At 46.9% G+C, this 26,470-nt stretch overlaps 12 protein-coding genes across 12 annotated transcripts; 6 read left to right on the forward strand and 6 right to left on the reverse strand.

The window, feature by feature from the left end:
• Positions 1-14: 14 nt before the first annotated feature.
• On the reverse strand, positions 15-752 carry PGRI_003720 (Transcription factor; the record flags this gene model as incomplete). Its single annotated transcript, XM_040788085.1, has 1 exon — positions 15-752. The coding sequence occupies one exon, from the start codon at positions 750-752 to the stop codon at positions 15-17; it is 738 nt and encodes a 245-aa protein (XP_040651857.1).
• A 1,354-nt stretch (positions 753-2,106) lies between these two features.
• On the forward strand, positions 2,107-3,100 carry PGRI_003730 (alpha/beta hydrolase; the record flags this gene model as incomplete). Its single annotated transcript, XM_040788086.1, has 2 exons — positions 2,107-2,232; positions 2,294-3,100. 2 exons carry the CDS (start codon positions 2,107-2,109, stop codon positions 3,098-3,100), a joined length of 933 nt encoding a protein of 310 aa, XP_040651858.1.
• A 1,346-nt stretch (positions 3,101-4,446) lies between these two features.
• On the reverse strand, positions 4,447-5,041 carry PGRI_003740 (GFA family protein; the record flags this gene model as incomplete). Its single annotated transcript, XM_040788087.1, has 4 exons — positions 4,447-4,706; positions 4,767-4,830; positions 4,887-4,933; positions 4,990-5,041. 4 exons carry the CDS (start codon positions 5,039-5,041, stop codon positions 4,447-4,449), a joined length of 423 nt encoding a protein of 140 aa, XP_040651859.1.
• Positions 5,042-6,005: 964 nt separating this feature from the next.
• PGRI_003750 (glutathione S-transferase family protein) lies at positions 6,006-6,662 on the reverse strand (the record flags this gene model as incomplete). Its single annotated transcript, XM_040788088.1, has 1 exon — positions 6,006-6,662. The coding sequence occupies one exon, from the start codon at positions 6,660-6,662 to the stop codon at positions 6,006-6,008; it is 657 nt and encodes a 218-aa protein (XP_040651860.1).
• Positions 6,663-8,382: 1,720 nt separating this feature from the next.
• Positions 8,383-9,657, forward strand: PGRI_003760 (zinc-dependent alcohol dehydrogenase family protein; the record flags this gene model as incomplete). Its single annotated transcript, XM_040788089.1, has 4 exons — positions 8,383-8,544; positions 8,625-9,014; positions 9,110-9,553; positions 9,613-9,657. The coding sequence occupies 4 exons, from the start codon at positions 8,383-8,385 to the stop codon at positions 9,655-9,657; spliced, it is 1,041 nt and encodes a 346-aa protein (XP_040651861.1).
• A 63-nt stretch (positions 9,658-9,720) lies between these two features.
• Positions 9,721-10,679, reverse strand: PGRI_003770 (uncharacterized protein; the record flags this gene model as incomplete). The annotated part of the gene is made up of 3 exons (XM_040788090.1): positions 9,721-10,410; positions 10,469-10,561; positions 10,620-10,679. 3 exons carry the CDS (start codon positions 10,677-10,679, stop codon positions 9,721-9,723), a joined length of 843 nt encoding a protein of 280 aa, XP_040651862.1.
• Positions 10,680-11,010: 331 nt separating this feature from the next.
• On the forward strand, positions 11,011-11,938 carry PGRI_003780 (uncharacterized protein; the record flags this gene model as incomplete). The annotated part of the gene is made up of 2 exons (XM_040788091.1): positions 11,011-11,748; positions 11,801-11,938. The coding sequence occupies 2 exons, from the start codon at positions 11,011-11,013 to the stop codon at positions 11,936-11,938; spliced, it is 876 nt and encodes a 291-aa protein (XP_040651863.1).
• A 384-nt stretch (positions 11,939-12,322) lies between these two features.
• On the reverse strand, positions 12,323-12,910 carry PGRI_003790 (GFA family protein; the record flags this gene model as incomplete). Its single annotated transcript, XM_040788092.1, has 4 exons — positions 12,323-12,573; positions 12,629-12,692; positions 12,753-12,808; positions 12,859-12,910. 4 exons carry the CDS (start codon positions 12,908-12,910, stop codon positions 12,323-12,325), a joined length of 423 nt encoding a protein of 140 aa, XP_040651864.1.
• Positions 12,911-14,614: 1,704 nt separating this feature from the next.
• On the forward strand, positions 14,615-16,614 carry PGRI_003800 (uncharacterized protein; the record flags this gene model as incomplete). The annotated part of the gene is made up of 3 exons (XM_040788093.1): positions 14,615-14,946; positions 15,058-15,382; positions 15,442-16,614. 3 exons carry the CDS (start codon positions 14,615-14,617, stop codon positions 16,612-16,614), a joined length of 1,830 nt encoding a protein of 609 aa, XP_040651865.1.
• A 404-nt stretch (positions 16,615-17,018) lies between these two features.
• On the forward strand, positions 17,019-18,386 carry PGRI_003810 (FAD-binding, type 2; the record flags this gene model as incomplete). Its single annotated transcript, XM_040788094.1, has 1 exon — positions 17,019-18,386. The coding sequence occupies one exon, from the start codon at positions 17,019-17,021 to the stop codon at positions 18,384-18,386; it is 1,368 nt and encodes a 455-aa protein (XP_040651866.1).
• A 195-nt stretch (positions 18,387-18,581) lies between these two features.
• PGRI_003820 (putative 5'-nucleotidase) lies at positions 18,582-22,845 on the reverse strand (the record flags this gene model as incomplete). The annotated part of the gene is made up of 6 exons (XM_040788095.1): positions 18,582-20,073; positions 20,138-20,331; positions 20,406-20,616; positions 20,689-20,936; positions 21,182-22,760; positions 22,811-22,845. 6 exons carry the CDS (start codon positions 22,843-22,845, stop codon positions 18,582-18,584), a joined length of 3,759 nt encoding a protein of 1,252 aa, XP_040651867.1.
• Positions 22,846-24,960: 2,115 nt separating this feature from the next.
• Positions 24,961-25,293, forward strand: PGRI_003830 (uncharacterized protein; the record flags this gene model as incomplete). Its single annotated transcript, XM_040788096.1, has 3 exons — positions 24,961-25,029; positions 25,091-25,099; positions 25,150-25,293. The coding sequence occupies 3 exons, from the start codon at positions 24,961-24,963 to the stop codon at positions 25,291-25,293; spliced, it is 222 nt and encodes a 73-aa protein (XP_040651868.1).
• Positions 25,294-26,470: the final 1,177 nt, after the last annotated feature.

Here is a 26,470-nt window from a genome sequence, read left to right on the forward strand (position 1 = left end):
ATTTCCGAACTCAGTTACCGGATGCAAGTTTCACGTTCAATAAACAGGGACCAATCCTCAGCAGTGTAATCGGTTATTGAGATTCGATGCTTAACCCGGAGAACCCCAGACAATCGGACCGCAGCACTTAAAAGGGGACTCTTCTCCACTCGAATTCGACGACGGGTTGACTGATCGTTTATGCCACTCTGGATGAAGAGAATGGTCAGGGCAGCCTGCAGAACCTCTATAGACTGGATTGTCGGGTCTTTAGGGGTGTTGCTTCCGAGGAGCAACTGTCTGAATGTTGGGTGATTGAAGATAAACTCCTCGGAAACGTGGAAGAAATGGCGGGCTGAGACAGCATGATCCATAGGCGCAGAAACAAGGGCCCCTAAGAGAAATATAGCCAATAAAAGAGGTAGGGTAACATGGTCATAACGAAAGGTGGGGATGTGAAGAATGGGGTGATATGACCTGATCGAATAGGCATAGACGCCAAGAAAGTACTCGAAATTCGGAACGGTAAAGACCGACTTTGCCAGAGACATATCAAAGTCCGGCACATTTGTAGTGTTGTGTTGTGCCATGACCTCATGCGTCTTTGATAGTTGAGCAACCAACTCCTCCACCTGCTTACTGAGCAATGGTGAGCTTATGGGTTTCAATGGATAGCCCTCCGAAAGTTCCACAGTGTCGCTTGGAAAAAGCTCTGGTAGCCAAGTTGCACATGAGCCTTCGTTCTCTGATGTTGGCTCCAGCCAGCCTAACATCGAGGGGGACGGTATGTCACAAAGTTCATTATCAGCAAAGCCCTCCCTTGCAAGTGATTCAGAAGTTCCAAAGGCAGACGGATCAGTGAAATTCAGGAGCCAATTTATCCCGGTTGGTCCGTTCCCGTCTGTCGCGTATGTGGGCGATGCCCGGATATTCACTCGCTGATACGAACACTGCTGGCGGCTAGACAGACATCGCGAGCACGGTGTAGCTGAGTCGCATGACACCCTCTTCTGTGCACAATTGTCACATGCATGGGGTTTTTTTCCGCGTCGTTTAGTTGGTATAGAGAATTCCTGAGCACTCTTGCCACACTTCTGCATATGCCGACGAGCCACGTCCCTATCATTGTTAAGGAAATGCCTAAATGTATCGTGTAGAGGGTGTTACCTCCTGGCGTATGTCTTAGAGCAGGACGGGCAAGATATCGCAGGATAGTCTGCATCTGCCAGGAATTAGTGCACGGACAACAGAGGAAGGCGGGTGTTGTACGAGTGGTTTCGTGACGACGTAAATGACTCCGACTCGAGTATTTTTTCCTGCATGTTTCACATTCAAACCGTGATGAGCCTGGCATGTTGCCTAATATGCAAAGTATATAGCTGAACCAAGGCAGGCAGATATTGTGGGCTTTATTCCGGCTTGTTGTTCCATTGCGTGGGCTTTCTTCCGGAGTGGGCTCTCTTCCGGTTTCGGGCTTTGTTCCAGCTTGTGTGGCGTTTCGGCTTGTGGGGTGTCATCCCCCCGGGGCTATCCAATGAGATTAGGTAAAGCAAGCCCTCAAAGGTACCTAGGTAGGTAAATATTTCTCCAATAGTTTATGCCAACTGGCCCTTCAGTTTGATTTAATATATGGCCTTTTCGGTCTGTTGGATGTGATATCCATTCTATTACACAATATTAATACGACTTTAACATTCGATCCTGGATCGACTTTCGAAAAACACCCATAAGCAGTCTGAGGTCAATATTGCGTTTACTGGGTAATTTGATTACTTAGTGCAGGGTTCCCTAGGCACCTCGGCCGTATTAGTAGAGTTAACATGTTTGATATTTAGTAGCCACTTCATGCTGACTTAAAATATGACGTATTTGACCCGCATGGCTCGTGAAGTTATAGTTGAGTAAATGTTGGGACGGATCTCGCGCTTTGATGAACAGCTTAACTCCGATAAAGCATCATTGGCACTTGAATGCACTCTATTCCGAGATAGCCGGTGTCGTGGGAGCAAAAGGGAATACCAGCAATATATAAAGTGAGTTTAGGTCGTATGCAAGTGTCACATTATTACTATTGCCTACAACAAAATTTGCCTACAAGAAAGACTTATACTATTCTCAATCTCCAAGATGGCTCCTTCCCAAACTCCGCAAATAGATGTTGAGTTCCGTACTGTCGACGGGGTTACCTTGCGAGGATTTTTCTATGCACCTGCTGGAGCTGTAAAGGTCCCGTGCATTATCATGACCCATGGGGTATTTCTCTCCTTCAATATTTCTGTCGTCAATGTTAACGCTAATTTGCTATTTTGTGTAGTTCTCTGGTCTCAAGGAGCAATTCCTCCCCGATTTTGCTGAGCGTTTCCGTGACGCGGGCTACGCAGTGCTCATCTATGACCACCGCAGCTGGGGGACCAGCGACGGTCTTCCACGCAACGAAACTGACCCTACAAGGCAAGCACTGGACTACGCTGATGCCTTGGATTATGTGGCTTCACTCCCGGAAGTGGAACCAACAGATATCGTGTTTTGGGGTAGCAGCATGGGCGGTGGAATCGGTATCCTTGCTGCAGCTTTCGACCAGCGTATTGCGGCAGTTATCGTGCAGGTTCCGTTTGTGTCTGGGGAGGCTATCAGCCCTTTCCTGCAGACTTATTTCCCTGCTATGTACGCCGACCGGAAAAGTATCAAATCTGGCCACCCTCCCGCAATGACCAAGGTCATTCCAGAGACAGCTGAGTCTGCTGAAAGAGGCGACTCGGGAGCCTTGATGGGCAAGCCTGATGTGGCTCCTTACTTGAAGGAACTGGCTCGTCGTGAGCAACCATGGGAACTTGAAGTGACTTTGCAATCCGTTTTCAACATTTCCACCTTCGAGCCGCGAGCATTCATCCATCGAATTTCGCCCACGCCGCTTCTAATGGTGATTGCAGAAAAGGACGCCACCGTGCCAACCTCCTCGCAACTTGAAGCTTTTGCTTCTGCCCGCGAACCGAAGAAATTGGCCGTTATAAGCAATTCGGAGCATTTTGATTTGTACTTCGGCAACGAATTTGAAGAGAACATGGCCGCGCAGCTGGATTTCCTTAGGACTGTGTTCTCGGATCGCCCCAGAAGCTGCTAGATGTTAGCAGACTGAGCGCTTTGTCTGATGTCCGTCTTTGTCAGTTGGACAACTTCGTTTCCTAGATTGTAGGGGTTTTATCCCCTGCCTTTCCATAGATCTAGAAACTCAGATTCTTGCTCCTTTTCTCTCTCTCGTTAGGTCTTCTTCTCCTTTGTCCTTGGTATCCACAATATGTATGTGCAACCCATAGAATAACAATGGCAGACATAGGTAGAAAGAGATAATACGATGGATGGCACTACTTGTCATCACCCAAGATATTTACTAAATTTAAATTTACTGGGTACCTCAATGGAAGTAGAACTATGATATTTTGCCCGGTGATATATTTTACAATGTGAACACACCTTCCATTTTGCTTAGATGCGCTTATCTGGTCCCTACTAGGAGGAAATTTGGATTTGAGGTAAGCTAACATGTAGTTTAGAGCTATTGCCAATTCTCCTTGCTAGAATTCAGAACCGCACCCTCTGGTCTGCACTTTCGACAGGAGCTAACCACGACGGCCTCTGTGGCGAATAAAACTCCGCATCAATTTTTTCATTTAGCTGTGACACATCCGACACCGTTCCCGCCTGAACGATCTTCATTCCTTGCAATCCGGCGTCCGTTGCTGTTTCCCACATCACAGTAGCGCACTCAGGGCAAAAGAAGATTGACAGTATAAATCCCCACTCATGCTGCATTGCGTATGACTTAGGCTGCCCTTTAGTGACAGAAAAATTGGCCTCGGGGACTCCAAGATTGAGGGTGTTCGTTCCTCCGGATATTTTACGACAAGGGCCGCAATGACAGAGTGCCTTGATGGTATTAGACAAGAAACATGCTTGGGAATACTAGGAGTTGACGTACTCTAACAGCGGGATTGCCTTCATATGAGTAGGCACATGCGCCACATAGACAGCCTCCAGTATTTACAGCCATTGTGCCAGAAGAACTTTGTTTTAAATGCAGGTTTTGATATTGTGAAGAGGGTAAGGGACGGTAGGTGGGTTAGGGGGATATAGCGTACTTATATGTATTGTCACACCGGGAGAGCCGGGGTGCAAACCGTAGCACGGAGTGTGGAAATAAATACAGAGTTTTGACCACTAAACCGAGATACCTGTATAGCCCAGTAGGGCCCTACCTGCCGTTCAACACTCCCTCTAAAAGAAAGGTTGAATCCTGAACGCTATAGAGCTTCGTACAATGCAACTCTGCAAAGCCCTGCTGTTACGGTTACTGGTGAAGGGAAGGAAGAGCGAGAAGAATCATTGCTATTAATCTCGCAAAGAGCAAGGTATTCGTCCGCAAGCAAATGATGTGGAGATGAGATCATCCAACACCTGCCTATCACGGTATTAGGCCTGAATCATACCGGTGACTTGGCTTGCATCCTGAAGAGGCTTGAGATAGGCCACACGTCTTTCTATGAATGCCTCCACGTCGATTTTTCCGCCCTCCAATTTCGCTGCGCCGTTGTCAAGTGAACCAGCCTTGATAGACATCATGTCTGGAAGTGAGTCAGGTTGACCATAGAGGGAAGATCCACAGTCCCCGCAGAAAAATGTATGGTATTCAAAACCCGAATCGGCCATATACTTGCCAGATTTCGGTGTACCTTTGGTAAAGTTAAACCACTTGACCAAATAATTGCATGGATAACGGGGATATTGCTTACCTGACAGGACCTTAAAAGAAGATCGTGGAATGATAAAATTGGTAGTGAATGCAGATCCGCTGAACTACATAGCACAATTAGTATTTCAGCTCCGAGGGGCAGTCGACTCACTATGCTTACCTTCTGGCAATTGAGACAATGGCAGACTGCCTTAACAGCAGGCTCAGCTGTAAATGATCAAAGAGGTTAGCCTTTACTAATGGTATCGAGACATTTTGCATACCATCAGCCTGGTACTTGATTTTACCACACATGCAGCTTCCGGTGAGGATCATTTTGGCTAGGAGTGACGATGTGCTAAGTATGATAATTATATTGATTCAATTATATCTGAGAGTGAGAAAAACCAATATATATGTTTATATATTGATGGTCGGTGGTCAATGTGGTGACATATGGGTGAGGCTTTCGGCGAATGAATCAAGTTCAGAGGCCGAAATCCGCCATGTGGCGGTTATGCCACAGGAGGGAGACTTCTCTTACTAGCATTTGGCTATAATAGAAGCTATTCGCATATTCACCCAGATGTTTACCGTATAGCAAGATATAGAATATCCAAGCGGATCGTGTAATTCTTGCTGTTTTTCCTTCCACCACTTTGATCTACTCTATATGATCTGTAACCTGCATAAACAAAGCGCGGAGAACGAGAAGTACATGCCCCAAATTACATAGATCGGTGATTAGCAATGAGCTGTTGATTAGAAATAAAATATTTCTCGTATAGTGAGTGATTTATAATTTGAAACAGAGGCCGACATCATGGCAGATTGTAAAATGTTGCATAGTTCTTCTCCCCATTTACCCGTTGGGCGGGAAGTCCTTTTCTCTCGTATGGCACTACGTGACTGCAATCGAAGATGATTGATTTCTAGAAAGGCCTCCGTATACAATGTAGCACCTAATAGGTCATGCTCTTCGAACTTACTGCATCTCTCTCACGTAGCCCTTAGTAGGATTGCAGGACTACCTGTTTGAATTGAGTGAAATATTCTTGATCGACTTGTAAAATAGTGTTCAATTCCTTTTTTCAGTTTTTTTTTTACAATATCTATGCCTAACTCATCCAAGTCAACTTCTACTCCAAGAGTTTAATTCCGTCTACATCTCTTCTAACTTCTATTGGCATCCATCTGCTTCAAGTCCGACAATTACTAAGTCCCATCTGCAAATCCACTCTTCAGCGCTGTCATCTTCGCACCCAAAACCATCTTTTCACATCATACCAAGACTCAAGAATCATTGATTCCTCTCAACTTCTGCTATAGCGCGATCCTGATCGGCGAGGACTTTTTGAACGGAGGGCCTTGTCTTCATTCTCTCGATCCACGCACCCACACGGGGGAACTTCTCGTAGATATCCTCGCCACCATAGCGAGGGGCCCATCGTTGCCAGGCAATGAATGACAGATCAGCGTATGTGCACTTGTCGCCAACCAACCAGTCTCGGGTCTTCAAGACCGATTCAAGCACTCCAGTAACCCTGTTGATCTCATTGACGTATCGATCAATGACACTTTGGATTTTCTCCGGGTGGGCTCGTTGGAACCACGAAGCCTGACCGTAGTATGGTGCCTGGCCTGAGACTTGGAAGAACAGCCATTGTTTCAACTGCCAATGCTCTGAGGAAGTGCTGTAGCTGATACGATGGTCTTTGTCGTATGTGTCGATGAGATATTCCACAATTGCTCCCGATTCCCAAATTTGGAGGCCAGTGTTGGGATCGTCGATGGTGGGGAGGCGGCCATTTGGGTTAAGCTTGACATAGGGCTCTTTTTTGACTTCGGAGAAGTTGACAAACTGGGTTTTGTATGGAATGTTCAGTTCTTCGAGGATGAGAGCCACCTTCCAGGGGTTTGGGCCGTATTGGTGCGAATACAGGGTAATTGGCTGCATTTTGAAAGAGAGGAGTTGTTTGAGACAAGACGGGAAACTCGGAAGCCTAGAGTTAAGAGAATCAAAGACATAGGAAAAGGTTACTCTACTTATATTTGAAAACAAATATATTGTGATTATAGATACCAATGCCGATATTGCCAAATGCCGTGAGTTTGATCTCGGCATCTGGTCTATTTACACATTAGTCCTGTCAGAGATTCTAGGTTCATTCACCGTCGTCAAGAATCTCATCAATCAATTCCACCACGGTCCTCATTATCACCATTGATTTCCATTGGCCACCTAATTCTGAAACGAATATGATATTGCGATATATGTTCGACTTCGGAGGTACTAAAATCTCTATCGCAGGGTACAACCGTAGCAGTGCTACTTTGGAGCATAAATGCTCAGCATATCTGTCCCCATCCCACACTCATATGTCCGAGCTGGCTTTGCATACAGCACCGTTTTGAACTGACCCATAACCTGGTGCTCGTTCCCGATTTCGGGTGCTATACCAATATTGGCAACTCCATCACCACCTCGCGCTAGCAGATCTCAGTGCACCCCCTGTAACCCCCAAGGGGGACCAGGAAGCTTTGGGTCCTTGTGTAACGGAAATTCACGACAAACCAGGTAGCCATCACACCGTAGAAGCTCCCAGATGCGCTTGGACCATTGATGGCGCATGTCAGGGTGCAGGGCGCAGAGGAACTGAGCAAAGTTAGTTTTTATTTATTTCAGACTCTCGACGACAGTCAGCTACTGACCGTATAATCATAAATTATATCAAACTGAACTCTGCCTTTGTTTGTTGCCAATCCGGCTTGAAGAAATCTCCTCGTAGGATTTAAGGTCTCCAGAAAGTAGCTACTGGTAACAGAGCGCAAAAGCCAAGTTAACAAGTGCAACTTACCGTTCTGCGAAATGGTCTGTAATCTAAGATGATCCATGTGCTTTCTGATTTCCAGGATGCGTCATTGTTGTGAAGTAAATAAAATCGGACTGGAAGACTATCTGGACTTTCTATCGATGATACAGCGAACCGCTTGCTATTTGTACTGTTGCGATACAAGTTTAAACCATAGGCTGACTTTTAGAAAACATTTGTTTATAATAATCCCAACCCCCCGGGGCTACTTCGGTCCGTTTCAGGTTCTAACTCCCCGAATGTGTCAGCAAGGAAGCGGGACCCGGGGGCCTGGGCACCCGGGGTACTCGGTAATTTATACTCTTACTGAAGGCAAAGTATGATTCATAGACTCTTATAAAATGCTCCCCTTGGTTCTCAAACGCTCTTCTACTGCTCCTATGGATAAAATGGGTTGGCTCTGGGTGGAGTAACATTATACTTAAATTGCAAACTTAGTTTCTCTTTCCTGCCATTTCGGTGATTGAAATTATTTGAAAGACACTCTCGCTCTACCAAACACCGACGGCAAATTTGAGGTAGCGCCAATGCAGCGCTATATGAGAGAAGCCGGCGTTTGGCTTTCAAATACAATATTCACAGACCGAAGCACAGTCGGTCTGACTAATTCCCCGTAGGTAGGTAGGTAAGCACCTAGGTATTACAGTGTCTGACGTCGTATGGCGCATGAATAGATATAAAAGCAGGAAGAATCCGGGCAGTAATTAGCATTCCTAATGAAACTAGAATCCTATCTAGTTGACCTTTCGACAATCCTTGAGGGTTATATATATTTCAAGGCAGCAATCAACAAACTCGACAATAATGGCCGCAACCAAGATGATGCAATGGTCTATCGACAAACCTGACAGTGAACTCAAGGGCATGAGTTACACTGAGGTACCAATCCCCCAGGTTGGTGAAAATGATGTCTTGGTGAAGTTCCAAGCAGCCGCTCTCAACTACCGTGATGTTGCTATCGGGAAGGTAATATCAGCCTCAAGAAATCTCATTCAAGATCCTCTAAATTGAATATTTCCTGATCTTTCCTAATCTATTGTTTGTAGGGTACCTTTCCTTTCCCTCACAAGTACCCCATCGTCCCCGGTTCCGATGGCGCTGGCGTGGTGGTCAAAATCGGCTCTCGAGTCACGGAATTCAAAGAAGGCGATGCGGTTTTGACAATTTTCAACCAAGGGCACCAGTATGGTGACATAAATCCTTATGCAGCGTCCACTGGTGTGGGTGGTACTATTGATGGTGTATTGCGCCAGTATGGTGTCTTCAGCGAGCTTGGTTTGGTGAAAGCTCCAAAGAATTTGACTGCTATCGAGAGTAGCACCCTACCCGGTGCGGCTCTTACTAGCTGGAATGCTCTCTACGGCCTCAAGCCTCTCAAACCTGGCCAGATCGTTTTGGTCCAGGGAACTGGAGGTGTCAGCGTCTTCGGGCTTCAGGTATGTCATACCGCCATTTCTAATTATTTTGTAACGGGGGATTGCCTTGGCCCGCACCGGAGAGCTGATAGCTAACACCATATTCTATGTGATAGATTGCTAAAGCAGCTGGCGCCGTTGTCATTGCTACAACATCTTCAGCGGAGAAGGCAGAGAAGCTGAAACAGCTCGGCGCCGACCACGTCATCAACTACAAAACCACCCCGAATTGGGGAGAGATCGTTCGCGATCTGACCCCTGAGAAACTTGGAGTGGACTATATTCTGGAAGTTGGAGGACTAGGTACCTTTGAGCAGAGTCTGAAGTGCATCAAGATGGACGGCATTATTACCGCTATTGGGTTCTTGGGTTCCAGTGACAGCCCTCAACCTGGTCTTATGGAAGCCTTGACCAATATCTGCACCGTTAGAGGTGTCTTCGTTGGCAGTCGTGCCATGCTCAAGGACCTGGTCCAGGCCGTCGAGGCGAACAATCTTCATCCTGTTATTGACGAGGTCAGCTTTAATCTTGATCAAACCAAGGAGGCATTTGAGTACTTGGTAAGTTATTTGAAACCCTTGCCGGGCTATCGCATTTATTCTAACGTTACTTTACACAGGGAGGCCAAAAGCATTTTGGAAAGGTTGTTGTTAAAATTGAGTGATTCTTACGCTTCTTGCAAATATTAGGTACAATAGAGCAGGTTGATATATAAGCTTCTAAGAATCTACTTCCCTTCCCGCAGGTAAAACTCCACATCTTCATCCTCATCATCCACAATCTCCGACAAAGGCTCGCCCTCAAACCAATTCACCGCAATCTGCGCCACCTCCGTGGCCCGCTCACGCACCCTAACCGGAAGGATTTCCCCCCGGTGATTCACCGCCAGGGCCAGCACCCAACCCTCCTCACAGGCCTTCCGATCTGCAACAAGAACCAGCGCCTTCTGGGTCCGATCACTATCCGCTAGCTCCTTAGCCCGCTCCTCCCCCTCAAAATACCGCCAGTCACTCTCTGACATTCCCTCAAACAGCTCAGGGCAGTGCATCAGCGCCGTAAGTAGATAACCCGGCACAGAACCTGGACGGCCTGTCGCAACACCTTCAATTATATCCTGGTTCCGCTGGGTATCTACTATTATTTCCTCCCGGTCCTCAAAGACGAACTCCTTGGGGATACAGAAAACGTGGTTATTCTCGCGGCCCTGCTGTAGGACTTCCTTCCGGAGTCGAGCGTACGCCGCGTCTGCGGCCTCTTGGCTTATTTTATCTATAGGATCGCCGAACCAGGTCCGGATCCATAGGACTGTCGAGAGTAGGCTACTGATTGCGCGGTCTTCTTCTGAGAGGAGGTCTTGCGGTACCCCCTCTGGAATATGATCGATGATTGGGTTATCGAACATAGCGAGGGCCCAGTGCTAGGAGTTTAGTCAGTGGGTGATCATTGAATAAATAGGTTAGTAGGTAGATAGATACGTTTCGCCCATATTTTCCTAGCGCGATCCATTTCTCGACAAGGATTCTTTTTTGCTTGTTTTTAGAGAGCGGGGATGTCGTGTCCCAGTTTGCCTAGGCAAATAGAGAGCTTAGGACTTGCTCTCGCAGATTAGGAACGGGGGTCGCTTACTACGACGAAATGATCGAATGGGAGATACCCGAATTCGGGGAGGTCGAGGCCTTCTCTCATTGTTGTTGGGAGTGAATGACGTCGCGGTAATTGATAGTTCGGTGTCTGAACGCGGAGCAGGACGGTAGGTGGAGAATTACCCCGAGTGGAGTCCCGATTAGCTACGGAACTATAAAGGCCATGAACCTCTCGACTCTTGAGGGATAAAAAAAACCTTTCTTTATTACACCTTGTCACTTGACTCACTAAAATGGTAATAATCCGTCTCATTTCTTCGGTTGTCATTGGTTAATATCAAATCAAGGCAACCGGCTTTCATCATACCATCACATCTGATAGTGATGCAAAATTCTTCGCCGAGAAAGATCGATATGTGCTTTACATTAGTTACATGTGCCCATTCGCGCACCGAGCGACAATAGTGAGATGTTTGAAAGGCCTAGAACCCTTCATACAGCTGGTTGTTCTCGACCCGGAGCTAGGCCCAGACGGGTGGTTCTTCTCTGGTCGGTTTGGAACGGCGGAATGTGATCCTTTATACGGATTCAAATACCTCAAAGATCTTTACCTAAAAGCCGATCCAAACTATGCCGGACGTTTTTCTGTGCCGGTATTATGGGACAAGAAGCACGAGACGATTGTGAACAACGAGAGCGCTGAACTGATGCGGGTATTTTATTCGGCTTTTGATCATATTCTTCCGTCTGAGTTACAGGAGCCCAATCTCCCAGGCGGTGGTCTCTATCCTAACCATCTTCGAAGTGAGATCGATGAGTGGAATGCGTTGATTCACTCCAACCTCAACGCTGGCGTGTATAATGTGGGGATGGCATCTAACCAGGATCAATACAACGAAAGTGTCGACAAAGTGTTCGCCACACTGGATCAGATTGAGCATCGATTGCAGTCCAATGGGCCGTATTTGTTTGGTGATTTCCTGACGGAGACAGATCTGCGACTTTACACGACAGTGTCCCGCTTTGATGTCGCTTACTACCCGATTTTCCGATGCAATCTCAAGATGATTCGCCTTGACTACCCTGCTATCGATATGTGGTATCGCTCATTGTATTACGACAAGCTGGGCCTGACGAGGAATGCGTTCAAAACAACCACCGACTTCTTTGCTGTAAGATCCCGACTTCGATGGCAATGGATTGAAGCTACAAACATGACCGCAGATAGCTAACTTTGCTTTTGTTTACCAGCATAAATTTGGGTATACCAAATTTTTTGCGAGCAAGATGGGTGGTAACGGGGATATTATTCCCGCGGGGCCTGCTCCTGCGATTCTACCTCTCGATAGGGCTAACGAGTAATTGAAATCTATCCAATTCTTGACGGTTTATATGCACCCAGTCACGGCGGAGGCGTTTGCTCTTCCAAGGCAGCGCGATGGCCTTGGTGGTCATTATCTGGGAAAAGAGGTTCAGTTAAACAAGCGGCTGAATATAAAGAGCAGAAGCTATGAAGAAAATGTATACCAAAGTGTGAGGGTTGTTAAGCAGGAAGTAACAGCACAAATCAAAAATAAGTCGAACAAATTGTGGTCCATTCTCGGGATTGGATAGGTTGATCAACTTTGCAGTAGGCCAATCATCATTTGTGGCATCCAAGGAATTGAACATCTTCTATTTTTGTTTTTAATATACAGATCTCACTAGAAATACGTATCACCATGCAAACCTTAGCTTTCTCACAACTCAGCCAAACTGAGGCTCCTGCTTGGCACCATCAACCGCAGTCAGGTAGGCAACACGCTTTGTAGCGAAGAACTCGATATCGACCTTATTGCGCAAGCTCGCCTCTCCGTTATCTAGAGTACCGGCCTTGATGACAGTTTTGTCGCCCATGACATCCAATTCCCCATAAAGACTTGATCCGCAGGTTCCACAGAAAAAATGTCTGTTGTTTTTGCCACTTGCACCTGCAATATCAAAATATTTAGGGGTTCCTATATAATTCAATATCAGCGAACATTATCCTAGAATTGGCCTGATCGTACATACCTTTAGTAACTTTGAAGGTGTCTCTTGGTACCACAACGTTGGAGGTAAATGCACTACCAGTCCACTATTAATAACATTGTTAGTGCTTCAATACAAGATATACAATGTTTGGATATTAACGTACCTTTTGGCAATCAACACAGTGACAGAGAGCCGTCAGAACAGGCTCAGCTGTATAGTCTGTAAGCATTTATATGGTATTAGGTAACCAAGACAGTCGGATAACTCACAGTCAGAGGTAAATGCGATAGCACCACACATGCAGCTTCCGTGAAGAGTCATGTTCACTGATCAGTTGATTTGTCGGACTACGGTTGATTGCTGTATGGGATGAGTTATAGGTCCAGGAAAAGCGACTCCCTGTGCTTTTATACAACGTATTTTCGGTCTGGAATGGTTAGTAATTGCTTTCCTGGTGCGCGATACCCGTATCCGGCCATTGCTTCAAACACCGAATCGGTGACGACATCATCGCATATGTACCAGCCATGGACTGTCAGTTACAGGAATATCATTTGGACCTATCATATTTGTTCGATCAAATGCCGAACCCGCGATCGCACTATTGATGTAGTTAACTGATGCATCAACTAGATCGTTAGCATGGTTTTAAATTTCACCCAGTCATTTCCCCTTGCTAGATTGGGTGCGGTTTGACAGGAAATACAGAAGACTATCACAGGGACCACGGCAATCCAATTCTGTCAAATTCAAATGTTCATTTTACATTGCATTGCAATCAGGCTCCCTAAAAACTAAGAGGAATGACAAATTTATTACGACTACTAGCTTTGCTAAGATACAATCGTGTATCTTCTCAATAAACGACTCTAGTAAGGTGAACAGGATGAATCAATTTCTCCTAGCCGATACTCTGCCTTCGTTTTACGCGAAGAGTTCACGAACATGATTGTGTACGGCTCTCATATCTGCCCCAGTGATCCTAGAAGTCTCCTTCCCATTTTCGAACATGATAAACGTGGGCATTGCATGCACGTTGTTTTTTCGCGAGACACTCCCCATGTGGTCAACATTCACCGTAAGGAATTTGCCCTTGGGATATTCTAGACTCAGTCGAGAGAACTCTGGGCTTATAGCCCGACAGGGTGGACACCAGTCTGCATAGAACTTGACAACACATGTCTCGTTCTCGACAATACTGTCAAATTGCAAGTCCCTAAAAGCAGGATGTGAGACAATTATCGGCAAAGTCACTGGAGATATATCCTTACGATTCGATCTCGATAGTATTTCCATGAAACATCTTTCTTGACTCAAGAAATATTCGAGGGGTTGGTGATGGGTATTCAAACGGTGTGTGTATGGTATATGAATTGGCGGATTATGAAGGTTGCTCAAGATCTTAAGGATTCAGTATAAGGAGATGAAGTAGTTTAGGAGCTGAGATAGATATCGATCAATGTATATATATATATATTTTATCCTCGGTGATTGCTCCCACTTCGGTGACTGCAAGTTCTTGACGAACTTTGTCTATTGACTAATTCCTTCCTGTCCTCAATGCTGACATGTCAAGTGGATAGACCCATGAGAAGGTGACCTGAGAGAGAGACGATATAGGGGATCTAAGAGGAAATGTAATAAAGTTGCCTAGCACGGAACATACGCGTATATCGCGGTATGATCTGCTTGGGGGAAATAGTTTATACGTGGGCGTCAACCTAGCCTATTTAAACTAAATCCAATTATGCATTGTGGATTCGTTTTATCTCTATTAAAACACTCAATGGTTTTAGCACAATTGTCTCCAGTTGACACTTGACACAACCGGGTCCGATATCAAGGGCGGTCGCGGATTCTGCCATCAATGCCATCAACAGATGAGCCTCTTTGGCTCTGCAACCCTTCAAGGGTTTGGTTCTTTTGACCGTTAAGAATCTTTGAATAACACGATGATCGTTCAATCAAATTAATTTATCTGGGGCGACTCTACCAGTCAATCGCTGAGCATTTCGGCCTTTCAAGATGGGTCAAACACCCGTCCTCGACCAATTCCTCGGCAGTTTGCAGGAATTGGTCCAGAACCGCGATGGCGCCAAAGTTCAGGACTTTCTTCAGCTCGAGCCACCGCTATCCGATATCTACCAGCGCATGATCACTGAACTACGACAGAACTATTCCCCTGGGCCCAAAACCGATGCCGAACTTCTTCAACGATGCGAGCCTCTTGTGCCGCGATCGAAGGGTGGCTCATGGACCGCATTTCCGACCTTCGTCAAGCTCTACTTGGTATTCCTACGCGATATGAACACCGATAACTTGTTGGAAACCTACAATCAACTGAAGGCGCTACTCAAGTAAGTTTTGCTGCTCCCACGGAATGATCCTGGATGCATTCTGTCCGCGGACGAGGATGCTATTTATATCTTTGAGCTTGAAAGCTGACTCAACCTTTTCATCAACTACAGTCAATGTGTGCTCGCTCTCGGAGATAGTCAAATGGGCGTGGTCGTCCTTCCTACAGTTCTCTACTTGTCCAAAGTTCTGGCAAAATTGGCAATGGGCCTCGATCGTCGACCGGACCTGATCGCGCATATTCGGCGGATGGAAGGTCTGGGAGCCCAGGACGAGAGCGTCGAGAAAGTGACTTTGGTGGAAAAATCGGCCAACGTGGTGCGCGAGGCTTTCATCAAGTGCCTCACTGATCGCACCGGCACTCCCCATGGTAAGCCCGAGGGCAAGCGCATCGGTATCTATCTCATGGCCAATCTCTGCCTGAAATTGCTGTTCCAGGTATGCTGGCTTATTTTTGACTCTACCCTCTTCCGGAGTTTGATGCTGACGGAACATAGTGCGGCAAACTACGGAACGCTGAGCAGATGTTTGCAAGCATCAGCGCCCAATCACCCCCCTTGGCCTTCTTCCCAGCCTCACAGCGTGTGACCTACCTCTACTACCTCGGGCGCTACCTTTTCGCCAACAACCTCTTTTTCCCAGCCCGTATCGCTTTGCAGGCTGCCTATGACCAATGTCACCGCCAGGCCATTAGCCAACGACGCTTGATCCTCTCATACCTCATTCCATGCAACATTATTTTGGGCCGATTCCCATCCCAGGAACTTCTTCAACGGCCAGAAGCACAAGGATTAGCAGAACATTTCCAGCCACTGTGTCGATTGATTGTCCGAGGAGATTACTTGGCTTTCCGACAACATCTCTTCTTTGGTTCGCCGACCGCGGAATGGTTTGCACGAAAAGGAATTCTGTTTACCCTCCGAAATCGATGCGAGATTCTTGTGTGGCGTTCTTTTGCACGCAAGGTTTTCATGTATGGAGGTTCCTGGGGAGGTCCACAGGCGCAGGCGCAAAAAGGACCCCCACCAGTCCTCAACCTTAAAAAGCTTGTTGTCGCTACACGATGGCTACAAGCACAGCACGCATCATCCGGAAGTGGTCAACTCTCTACCAACCTCTATGGGTCACAAGTCGTTTCTGAACCTATAGATCTCGACTACGCTCGCTTAGAAGGGGCCGATGGAAGAGCTAGTCCCGCTACCGATCAGGAGATACTAGAAAAATATGGTGATTTCTTGGCCCCGGATGGATTTTACACCGAAGGAGGGCAATCACAGCCCAATCAACCGGGTCAACTGGTCGATGGAGATCCGGAAGAAGATTATGACGATTACGAACTTGATCCATACGCGTACGACTTTGACGACAGGACAGAAGCAGACATCTCCATGATGCAAGAGATTGAATCGATTTTCGCATCGTTAATCACACAAGGGTTGATGGGCGGTTACCTACTCCATCGTGAGCCTCGATTCGCCGTCCCTGGTGCTAAAATCAAAGGCATTTTGCCTACAGGATTCCCCAATGTCTGGCAGACCATCTCTGCACGTGAAGGCCATGATTCCAGTGTTTCTGGTTGGGTGCAGCCTCGGGCACCTGCAGTACCTGGAGCAGCTGGAGGTGGAAGGGTAGTCAATCTTGCTGGAGCACGCCCAGTTGGGCTCGGATAAGCTTCAATTTACTATGCCGAATTTCTTTGTTCGTTTTTTCTTTCATGATACCGATATTGTAGTTCAAATCTGATCCCATTCAATTTTAGTCATCTTCGGGCTGCACCGGCCAGCATTCTCCCCGCATTCTCCTCATTCCCCTTGCATCTTGCATATATCTTGCTTTTAAATATTTCCATTTCTTTTTATCTATAATGGATCATACTGCAGCTGTACAAGATATCTCAGCACGGGTAGCCGATTTTCACAATCGCCAACAACCATTTCGTATATATCATGGTTCAACCAACAGCACTCGACCCTCCAACCGATCCCTCTCCAACACTGTCAGCACAGAACCCCTCACGCGCGTCATCGATATCGATATAAACAGATGTACAGCTATAGTCGAGCCTAATGTCTCCATGGGCGCACTGGTGGCTGCCACCAAAGCCCACGGTTTAGTCCCATTAGTGGTCGTCGAGTTCCCCAACATCTCAGTTGGCGGCGGATTCTCCGGGACATCAGGAGAAAGTAGCTCTTTCCGCGAAGGATTCTTCGATCATACCGTCAATTGGATTGAAATAGTCCTAGCAGATGGCCAAGTGGTGAAGGCCTACAACGACCGTGCCGGCCCGGAACACGCGGATAAGCGCTCGGACTTGTTCTGGGGAACAGCATCTTCCTTCGGGACCTTAGGCGTGGTCACGCTATTGGAAATTCGATTGAAAAAATCACAGCCATTGGTGGAATTGAAATACTATGTCGAATCCAACATGAAGGACGCAGTGCGTGTCTTTGAAGAGGCGAGCGCGGATCCAAGCATGGAATATCTGGACGGAATCGTCTATGCACGGGATAAGATCGTTGTTTGTGCTGGGAGACAAGTTGAACATAGTTCCGTTGTAAAGCCTCGATACTTTACTCGTCGACAGGATGATTGGTTTTATTTGCATGTTGAACGGATTGCGAATTCTAAGATTTCCGACCGGGATTCGAAGCCAGATGCAGTGGACTATATTCCTCTGACGGATTACCTGTTCCGTTACGATCGCGGTGGTTTCTGGGTTGCACGTTATGCTTATGACTACTTCTGTGTTCCGTTCACGTTTCTTACGCGCTGGATTCTCAACCGATTCATGCATACCAAGGTGATGTATCACGCTCTCCATGTCAGCGGGCTTGGGCGTCGATATATCATCCAAGATGTTGGTGTACCAGTATCAACTGCTGCCGAGTTCCTGGATTGGTTGGATCGCCCTGAAAATTTTGGTCAATATCCGATTTGGCTCTGTCCGCTACCACCAGGAAGCGCTGGTGGGTTGGAAGGACAGTCGGTAGATAGCAAGGGAGAAAATATAAATCCACAGAGATCACAACTCCTCAATTTTGGAGTCTGGGGACCTGCTGCTACCACTGATCCGGCCGGATTCGTTGCTCAAAATCGACAGCTTGAACATAAGGTTCACAGCCTTGGAGGAAAGAAATGGCTATATGCACATACTTACTATACAGAAGATGAGTTCTGGAACATCTACAACAAGCCCGCGTATGATTCTCTACGGGCCAAATATCATGCACAGCATCTTCCATCCCTTTATGAAAAGGTTCGAGTGGGTGAATCTGACCTCCCTGGTCCGCATCGGGGAGAGTTCGAGAGTGGGTGGAAAGGGTGGATCAAACGTGTCCTTTGGGACGTCTGGCCATTTTGTGGGCTCTACGGTGTTTACAGAGCTTGGAGAGGAGGAGACTATCTGTTGCAAAAAGAGTCCACCAAGAAGAAGGCCGATTGAATGGGATTGGAGTATATTCAGGGTATCGATGCAATCCGGCTACCCAAAAACGCCAGGCCATCTAGCGCATGTGCATGATGCAATATAGGAAAACAGCAAACATGATAGTTGGAGAGGGCAAGAAAACCCCAAAACAAAAACCGGTAGAAGAACCGGAATGAAAGAAAAAGATGGGAGTTAGACGGAGAAGTCTGTCTACTCTATGACAATGCGTCCTTCTAGTCGAGGAGAGATTCCCGAAGTCCAGGCCGGTGTGAATTCCCCTTCGCCGTCCATAGTATTCAAAGTTCTGCACTGCAAACCTGCGTGCCGCATCCACTTTCGGACAACCTTCCGTGCAATTTGTAGCCGATACTCCTCTTCAGCGGATGATTTCGCTGGCTGAGTAACGTAATTTGTGATTGGTCGCGAGGATGTGAGGATGTCTGGGTCGTCATCCGAGTCGGAGTCCATGGCATTGCCATTCATCTCGCTCTCGGCGATAGCGTCCGCAGACTTTTGGGCTTCTTCGGGAAATCGACCATAGTAGTATGCTGCGCGACCTGTCCGTCGCAGAGGAGGCTTGATGTTCAGCCTTTCGCCTGCCTTAGTCTCGTCTTTGGAAGACGCTGGCTTCAGCCATCCTTTACCGTGCAGATTGCGATGTACAGTACTCCAGTGTCGGCCTAAGCTGGCACTCCAGCGATTCCATTTCCCGAGTACTTTGAGACTTAGGAAATATTGTCGCAGAATTGTACTGATGAGCACACCATTTTCCTCAGACACTACCTCTTCAACATCGCCCCCTTCGGCCTGGATAAGCAATGACGAGAACCCATCTTTCCCTCGTGCCATATAACCGCGTGTTGCGAGAAGATACTCACGTTCTAAGTCAATAGGCTCCCCGCCAACACGAGCGAATGTAATGCGCGAGCCCGGCGGTGCGTCTAGCTTAAACCCGTACTTGATATTAGATACTTGCGAAAACCGGCCCTCAAGAGCAGGGAGCGTGCTAACGCCATTCTCAAGTGCCGCCAGCAATGCATGGCCACGAACCCGCACCAATACCACGGGGTCTTCGAAAGGGAAGCAGTTCAGCAAATCTTTCAGCTTCAGTATGCCTGGCGAATAAATTTGATCGCCACGAATTGTTCCGCCCGCCATCATGGCACAATCAGCCGAATAGTAGAAGCGCATCAGATCGCAGACAAAATTGCCCAAATTAGATTCACGCTGCCGCACGGTAGAGAACCGGCCATCGAGGGGGGTGACTGTAAATCCGACTGGCTTTTCTAATTTGGCGTTGAGGCTGGAAGTAAGCCGGGCCACCAATGCCACTGTATCCGGATCTTCGGGAATTGAGCGAACAATATCGCGTCGCATAATGTTGAAGTCCCAACCAGGCAAACCACCGGGTTTGCGGAAAGCCTCGATGTAGCTCAACTGTTTGAAGTCAGTGCCTGATCGCATCACGTGAATTCCATTAACAACGGCATGGGCATAATAGTGATCATGGCCTCCAAGAATGATGTCCACAAGATCGGGTGACAGGTTGTTAGCCAGTTTGTAGTCATTCGGTTCACGTTGGTGGGTGACGGCTACGACGAGGTCTGCTCCCTCATCTCGGAGCTGTTTCGCAAGCACCCGAGCCGTTTCAGATGCGGATTTGTAGATCAGATTAGGGGGAAGAGAGTTTATTGTGCCGAGCCTAAGAGAGATCCGAGTAAGCAAAGAACTAACAGCATCAAACAATGAATTCTAGGAGCGCATACCATTCTCTTTCCCCTAGGCCCAAAACACCAATTTTGAGCCCATTGGATGAGGTCAATATGCGAGTCTTACCGCAGTTAGCTATTGGAGTATCCTCTCCTAGTGCGGGGTCAAGGACGTTTCCTAAAAGCCAAGGGAAATGACATTGACTAGCCAAATGGCGGAATTGAGCTACTCCAAAGTCGAGGTCATGATTCTAGATACTTAGATTAGCGGTGTACATATGCCTGGCGGGAGCACCTGGCTGGAGCACCTGGTTGCCATACTCACACCCACGCACGCTACATCGGTTCCCACTGTGTTGAGAAATGGTACCATATGCCTGCCCTTTGTAATTGTACTTTCGATACTCGGGTTGAAAGCATCGCCGGAGAAGAAGGTTAAAACATCTGGCTGCCCGGCGAACTGGGGGTGAGAACGGTAGTGTTTCACAATGGATTGGAACCGAGATACGCCGCCGACTGGTTCCGCAGAGCCAGATCTATATTATATAATTAGTACCATCCAATTTGGAGTCTTTGCTACCAGAGAGAAGGGAGAGATATGCGCATACTCGACATGGTAGACATCATTATAGTGGATCAGCCGTAGATCTGGAGATCCAGTTCGATCAGAGGAATAAGTGACGGATAGACCGTCTGTTTCTATGTTTGACATGGGAGTCTCAACTTTGATATAAAGATCTAAGTGGAAGAAGGAAGAGGGGAAGAGGAGAACGAGGGGCAAGAGAGTGGCGAAGTGGAGAGATAAACATGAGGGGAACCAAGGAAGCCGCGGCGTTCCAGATTGATGCCTTGATGCCTTGATTGTGTCATCATAATATTGAAATATAAAAAAGCAAAGAAAGACGCCATGCAAGAGGTATCCTAAAATTTAAAATGATTTCACAGTTTTTGTTCTGCCACTGTCCATCGCCGCTTTCCAGCTTCACGATCCTCCAAGGACTGAGCACTCCCCCATAAACCACGTTGTGACTGTGTCCGTTGTGGAATCCAGCCACCTGCGGACTTATCAGACCCATCAGGGACTATTGAATCTTGACTGACCGGTCGATCACCGAAATTCGGCACAGAGTTGTCCTCTGAATCCGGATTATCAGTGGGCGAGGAGATCGAGTTCCATAGTCCAGGGACAACACGGGAAGTAGTTGAACTAGTTGATGGGCGCATCGCCAGTGTCCATGCCTGAGAGCTACTAATAGGTGGCCAGTTTGGGAATGTTTCTTGGAAGACCGATGGGCGAGAGCCAAGACGATTCCGATAGGGGGAGACTGGGGGTGGTGAGAGTACAGGGGGAACGGAGGGAGATAACAGCGAGGTAAGCTGGGAGGGGTTCGTTCCCGGGCGCAGATGGTCTGTTGACGCCACAAGCTGCAAGGAGTATTCCCGTGACACCGATTGGTTCTCTGGGCCCGGAAATTTAGGCGTGTGATCCCTGTCATGTGTGGGTTTATTGACACGGTTGCGTCGCACAGCCATAGTGAGTGAAGCTGTGTTAATATCCAGTAAGACAGAGTGCCCATTCAACGAACTGATCAAAGCATTGCAATCCGCGCCATGTGTGATAATAACGAGGACCGTTTGTGCACTACCATTTGCCTCACCGTTCAAATCCGCTTTAGGGCCGTCTTCAGATAGATCCTGCTCCCGGTACCAGTTAATCATGTGCTGAAATCCATCATGCACCCGTTCATGCATGGTACTCCATTCCTCGCCGAATTCCCCCCCTGTGCCCCAATAAGGCGTGCGCATACTGTCCCACTGGTAGTCGATCCTCGTACATGCATTCCGTGCATGAGCAACATAACCTATCGGAATGGGATCCGAGCTGGAAACGGCATATCCGGGAGTTGGTGGTACGTAATATGCATCTAGAGTAGGCGGCAGGTTTGTTTCCAGTCGACCGAGAGTTTTCTTTGCATGTTTAGATTGGATAGGGTTCTGGAGAGTGTCGTGGGTGCTGGCACGCTGGCGCTGGGATGACGCAGAATGCAAACCGCGGTCTTCATCAATTGGTGAAGTAGGATTTGACTGGCTGCGCCAACCACCAGGGAAGTGGCCTGATAACGCCCTTGTCAAACCATCGGTGGGTGGGATGACCTCGGCACGACGGAGTAATTCCCCTTTGGCAGACGCCACCATTCTATCCGAGCCCGGCGGTGGTGTGATCTCATCGAAGTAGTCAGGTGATAGCCATTCGCCCAGAAATGCGTCGACGCGAAGCAGGCATCGCTGGTCAGGCTGTGATGAAGCTGCGGGGACAGTGGGAGCGGAACTAGCATCGGATGCTTCTGTGGCCGAGGTTTCTTGGTTGATACCAGCACTAACGCCTATTGCAGTTTGCAGGCATCGAAGATAAGGGGATGTATGGACAATGACGTTATATCGACGGTGGGACAGGTCCGAGGATGCGGGGGTGGGTTCTGCCTGTTTATCCGAGGTGGGATGATGGCTGTGCTGACTCTCTGGATCTTCCCCGGTGAATTGTCGGGACTTTAGGAGACTTCCTATACGTACACCAAGTGCCCGAGCCTGCATCCATCCACCGTAGGAAAGAGGTGGGTCGAAGGGGGTTGGAGAGGTTAGGTGCCAATCTTTGTCTGCAGCATCGAGGCGGGCGCCATGTCTAGAAGGCTAGTGAGCAGCGGAAGCAGTGCAATAGAAGTAAATACTGACCTGGCAATGAACACAATAGGTGGTGATTTTTTCATCGAGATCAAAGTGTCCTTTCACCCCACGTCACTTTTTTTTTCGCGGGGAAAATGCAGGCGCTAATACCGTTTTTACGGCTTGTCGAGGATGGCAATCGGAATGGAAACACAGAAAAAGTTCAGCAATAAGCCATATAGCTGGTCAACCAGGTACCGCGACAAACATATTGGGTCTTAATGAAAAGAGGATGCAAAGAAAGGTGAAAAGAGTCAAAGTTGAAAGAAGCAGCTTGATCCTGGGACAGGTTCCCCGGGCGGCATGTGATGCTTACTAAAACAAAACAACCACCCACGTGGTATGCCCCGGCGGGGGCCTTTAGGCTCACAATAAAAAGAGTACAACGTATGTTGTTATAGCATTATTAGCATATAAGGGACAATATTTAAATGTATCAATTTGATGTATGTTGGAGTATTGGAAGACCTGATTTGGTTTCAACATTCGCGTTATATATCTTTGTCTGCAGGTATAGATCAACGCGCTTCCAGGTAATGATTTAGCCTAATAGGAAACTGCACAAACTATTTAACCACATAACGTAGAGTAAGCCCTAAATTTGGGTGCCTCATATCAAAGTTGTAAAATCTTTTTGATAAGTCCGATTCTGGGTGGGGTATGGTGTCCAACAGAATATGTCGGTCTGGGGATTCCACTTTGGTAGCTGAGATATAAATGTACATTGGTTTTTGTCTCGGTTTGTTCCCCACAATTTTTGTCTCTTTTGTACCGTGAATATGATTTTATAGCTATGGCGCACAATACACCGGCCGTATAGGAGCACGATATCAATCTAGAAAGTTATACACGCGATATACAGCCAGAGGACGTTGCACTAGGAACGTGGGGCGCCCCAGAGCCGAGGCACTGGTGCGCAGAGAACCGAATACCTCGTTAGGTTCATCGGTTGAGACCAAGCCGATGACCAGTGGATCCACACAACCGAGCTCGGCTACGCAGACCACTTCGCCTACCACGACCAAACGCGGGGCGAGCAGACTTCATAGACAAGCAACGAAATATATGTCGTTTGTACACTGCACCAGATAACCCTACGCCCTTACCAAGTCCGTCAAAAAAGCACGGCGCTAAAGTGTGGCTTAAGGAACTCGTCAACACCCAAGAAACGGAATTCGCATGCGCGCCTGGAGACCTCGAGGCTTACGACACAATCATGAACAAGCCGGTCAAGGACGCTGAAAAACGCCCCCTTAGGAATATCAGAAAACAACGAGACTTTGAAACGACTCGAAACGTTTCACTCTCAAAAGGGAACTACCGAAATTACTTTGAAGACTGCCTTTGTCAGTGTGGTGGGCATGGCACAATTCATGACCTAGTATGGTCATTACTCCAGTCCCTAGAAACACGTTTGCCATCTGCGTCTGCTGGTTCTGTGTCTGGTCAAATCATATATTCTTTGATTGCTACCGGGCACTTTAAGGGCTTGGTGAGGCGATATATTTCCCAATGCGATTGCAATTTTTGGAAGAGCATATCGGCCGAGCCTGCTTAAAGAAATGATAAACAGTTTATTTAGGGGTACAGTATAAATGCTAGGAACCGTTAGGCATTAGGTCCTCTAGGATAATTCAAATTTATTACTTTTATTGGTTATTTATCTCCCGTTTCTAGGAAGACGCAAGCATAAACTTCCTAGGGATCTTCATAAACTGGCATGTCAATCAAGGAATGTGAGAGGTGGCAGGTGGAATGTGGATACATGCCACTACGAAGTAAGCATAAGAAGATATGCTTCACGCATTCCATTGACGTCAGACCCTTGGATGCAGACGTCAAAATAATAGAGAGGTATGTAGTACATATACAGTGAAGCTTCTTAACTGACTCAGGCTTGCAATTGACTGTCTCCCCACCACCGCTATATCCTCTGACATTTTATCTTCCTTTGGTTTTGTCTACTGAGATTAAAACTGGAAGTTAATTACAACAGTGGGATTCCAGAGATCGAGTTCATTTAAGGCGATTCAGCTCTGTGTAGCTTCTTAGTCTCCATCCGGTCGAATTATTCCATCCGCCTCAGCCCATTCTTGTGAAAGTGATCTCCAGCGCTAGCTTGAATTTGTATTTCAAATTTAATAATCCTCTTAACTATCATGCGTCTGCAATTTATCTATACGCTGTTATTCGGAACCGCGATTGCTATCCCCTATGGCGGTCAGGAAGTAAGTCTTTATAATCCAAGGTTATATTCAATATTGATCCCACTGACTGTTTCTCTTTTAGTATCGACAGGTATGACCATTAATCGAAAATTTCATTTTAAAATCTAACATGTCTTTTAGGATATGAAGCAGCCTACAACTTTGACCACGCCTATACCCATGTCCGCATTTGCACCAATAAAAAGAGCGATTGAAATTGCCCGTACGCCTTCTCGGATGGATGCGCAGAAGAGGATGTTGCCGTATGAATATGAGTTCCTTTGAAACTTTTTAGCGAATATAGGCTTATATGAATTGAACTAGATTTTGAATGGCAGGCCTGTATATACCTCTCTAGGGCTGGTGTTAGTATGGAGTAATCCTCGATCATAGGGAACCTGATTTCCAATATAGAACAACAAACAACAATATTTCCCGGCTCATCCCCGGGACTGAGACCTTTCCCTTTCTGTTTAAGTGCTCACCCCTTGGCGCGTTTTGGCCGAGTAAAACCGAGCACGTCCCTTAATACCCTGATTTCTAAGCTCCGGAGATGATGGGCCAATCAACGTGATTTGCTAACTGAGTGCTCAATGTGGGGAGCACTGACTATACGAGTTAAACGCCCAATCGTGCTCTAGAGAGTATGCGCTAGCGATAGCGTAGTATGCAACCGAGCAACAATGTCAATATGTACACTTGATGTGGATACATTTGAAGGACCCCGGGAACGCGGGATGAGATTAAAATGAGGGGCCAAAAAGTTAAAAGTTATGAAGAGTGAAGAGTGGCTAAGAAGTGGCGAACCAGTAGTTTTGATTTTAATCTGTATTGGTAAATATCGTATTTGAACTCGGTCTTTACGTATGGTGTGCAGACTATAAATACGGAGTTGATAAAGTTAATGGATGTCTCAATTGTTTACTGAATTATAATCTTCATAACGTGACAATAATACTGCTAGTTTAATGAAGAAGGAGTGCATTCTATACAATGAAGCTGAGAAAGCAGTACGTACATAGATCCCAGTAACCCACGTGAGGGAATAACCTTTTTCCTAAAGAAGACTAGTTTGGAAAAGAAAGCAAATGTGATAATGCATGTGATGGTAGATGACCAATACTCTATAGACCTACTTGCTCTAGAATAGTACCTCAAATGGACCTGCAGTAAAGCATGTTAGGTAGTAGATTGGACGGAGAAGCGAAGTATACAGTGGGTATCAGTGGGTAATGGTGGGGCCCATGTGGTGCACGGGCTTGGCATAGATAGATTTTGATGAAGTTTATCGAACCTTGGAACAAAACTAAGCTTATATCTAGTACATCCATGTAGAATAGGCAACAATTTATGCTACTGAGTTGCAATTTTACGTCTACATTACACATTTCAGTAGGCATACCATAGGTCTATAGTTGTGGACGTCTAAATATTTTCTTGTCAGACGCTGGGGGTATGAAAA

This window comes from Penicillium griseofulvum, assembly GCF_001561935.1.
Source record: "Penicillium griseofulvum strain PG3 chromosome Unknown contig_79, whole genome shotgun sequence".
Taxonomy (NCBI): domain Eukaryota; kingdom Fungi; phylum Ascomycota; class Eurotiomycetes; order Eurotiales; family Aspergillaceae; genus Penicillium; species Penicillium griseofulvum.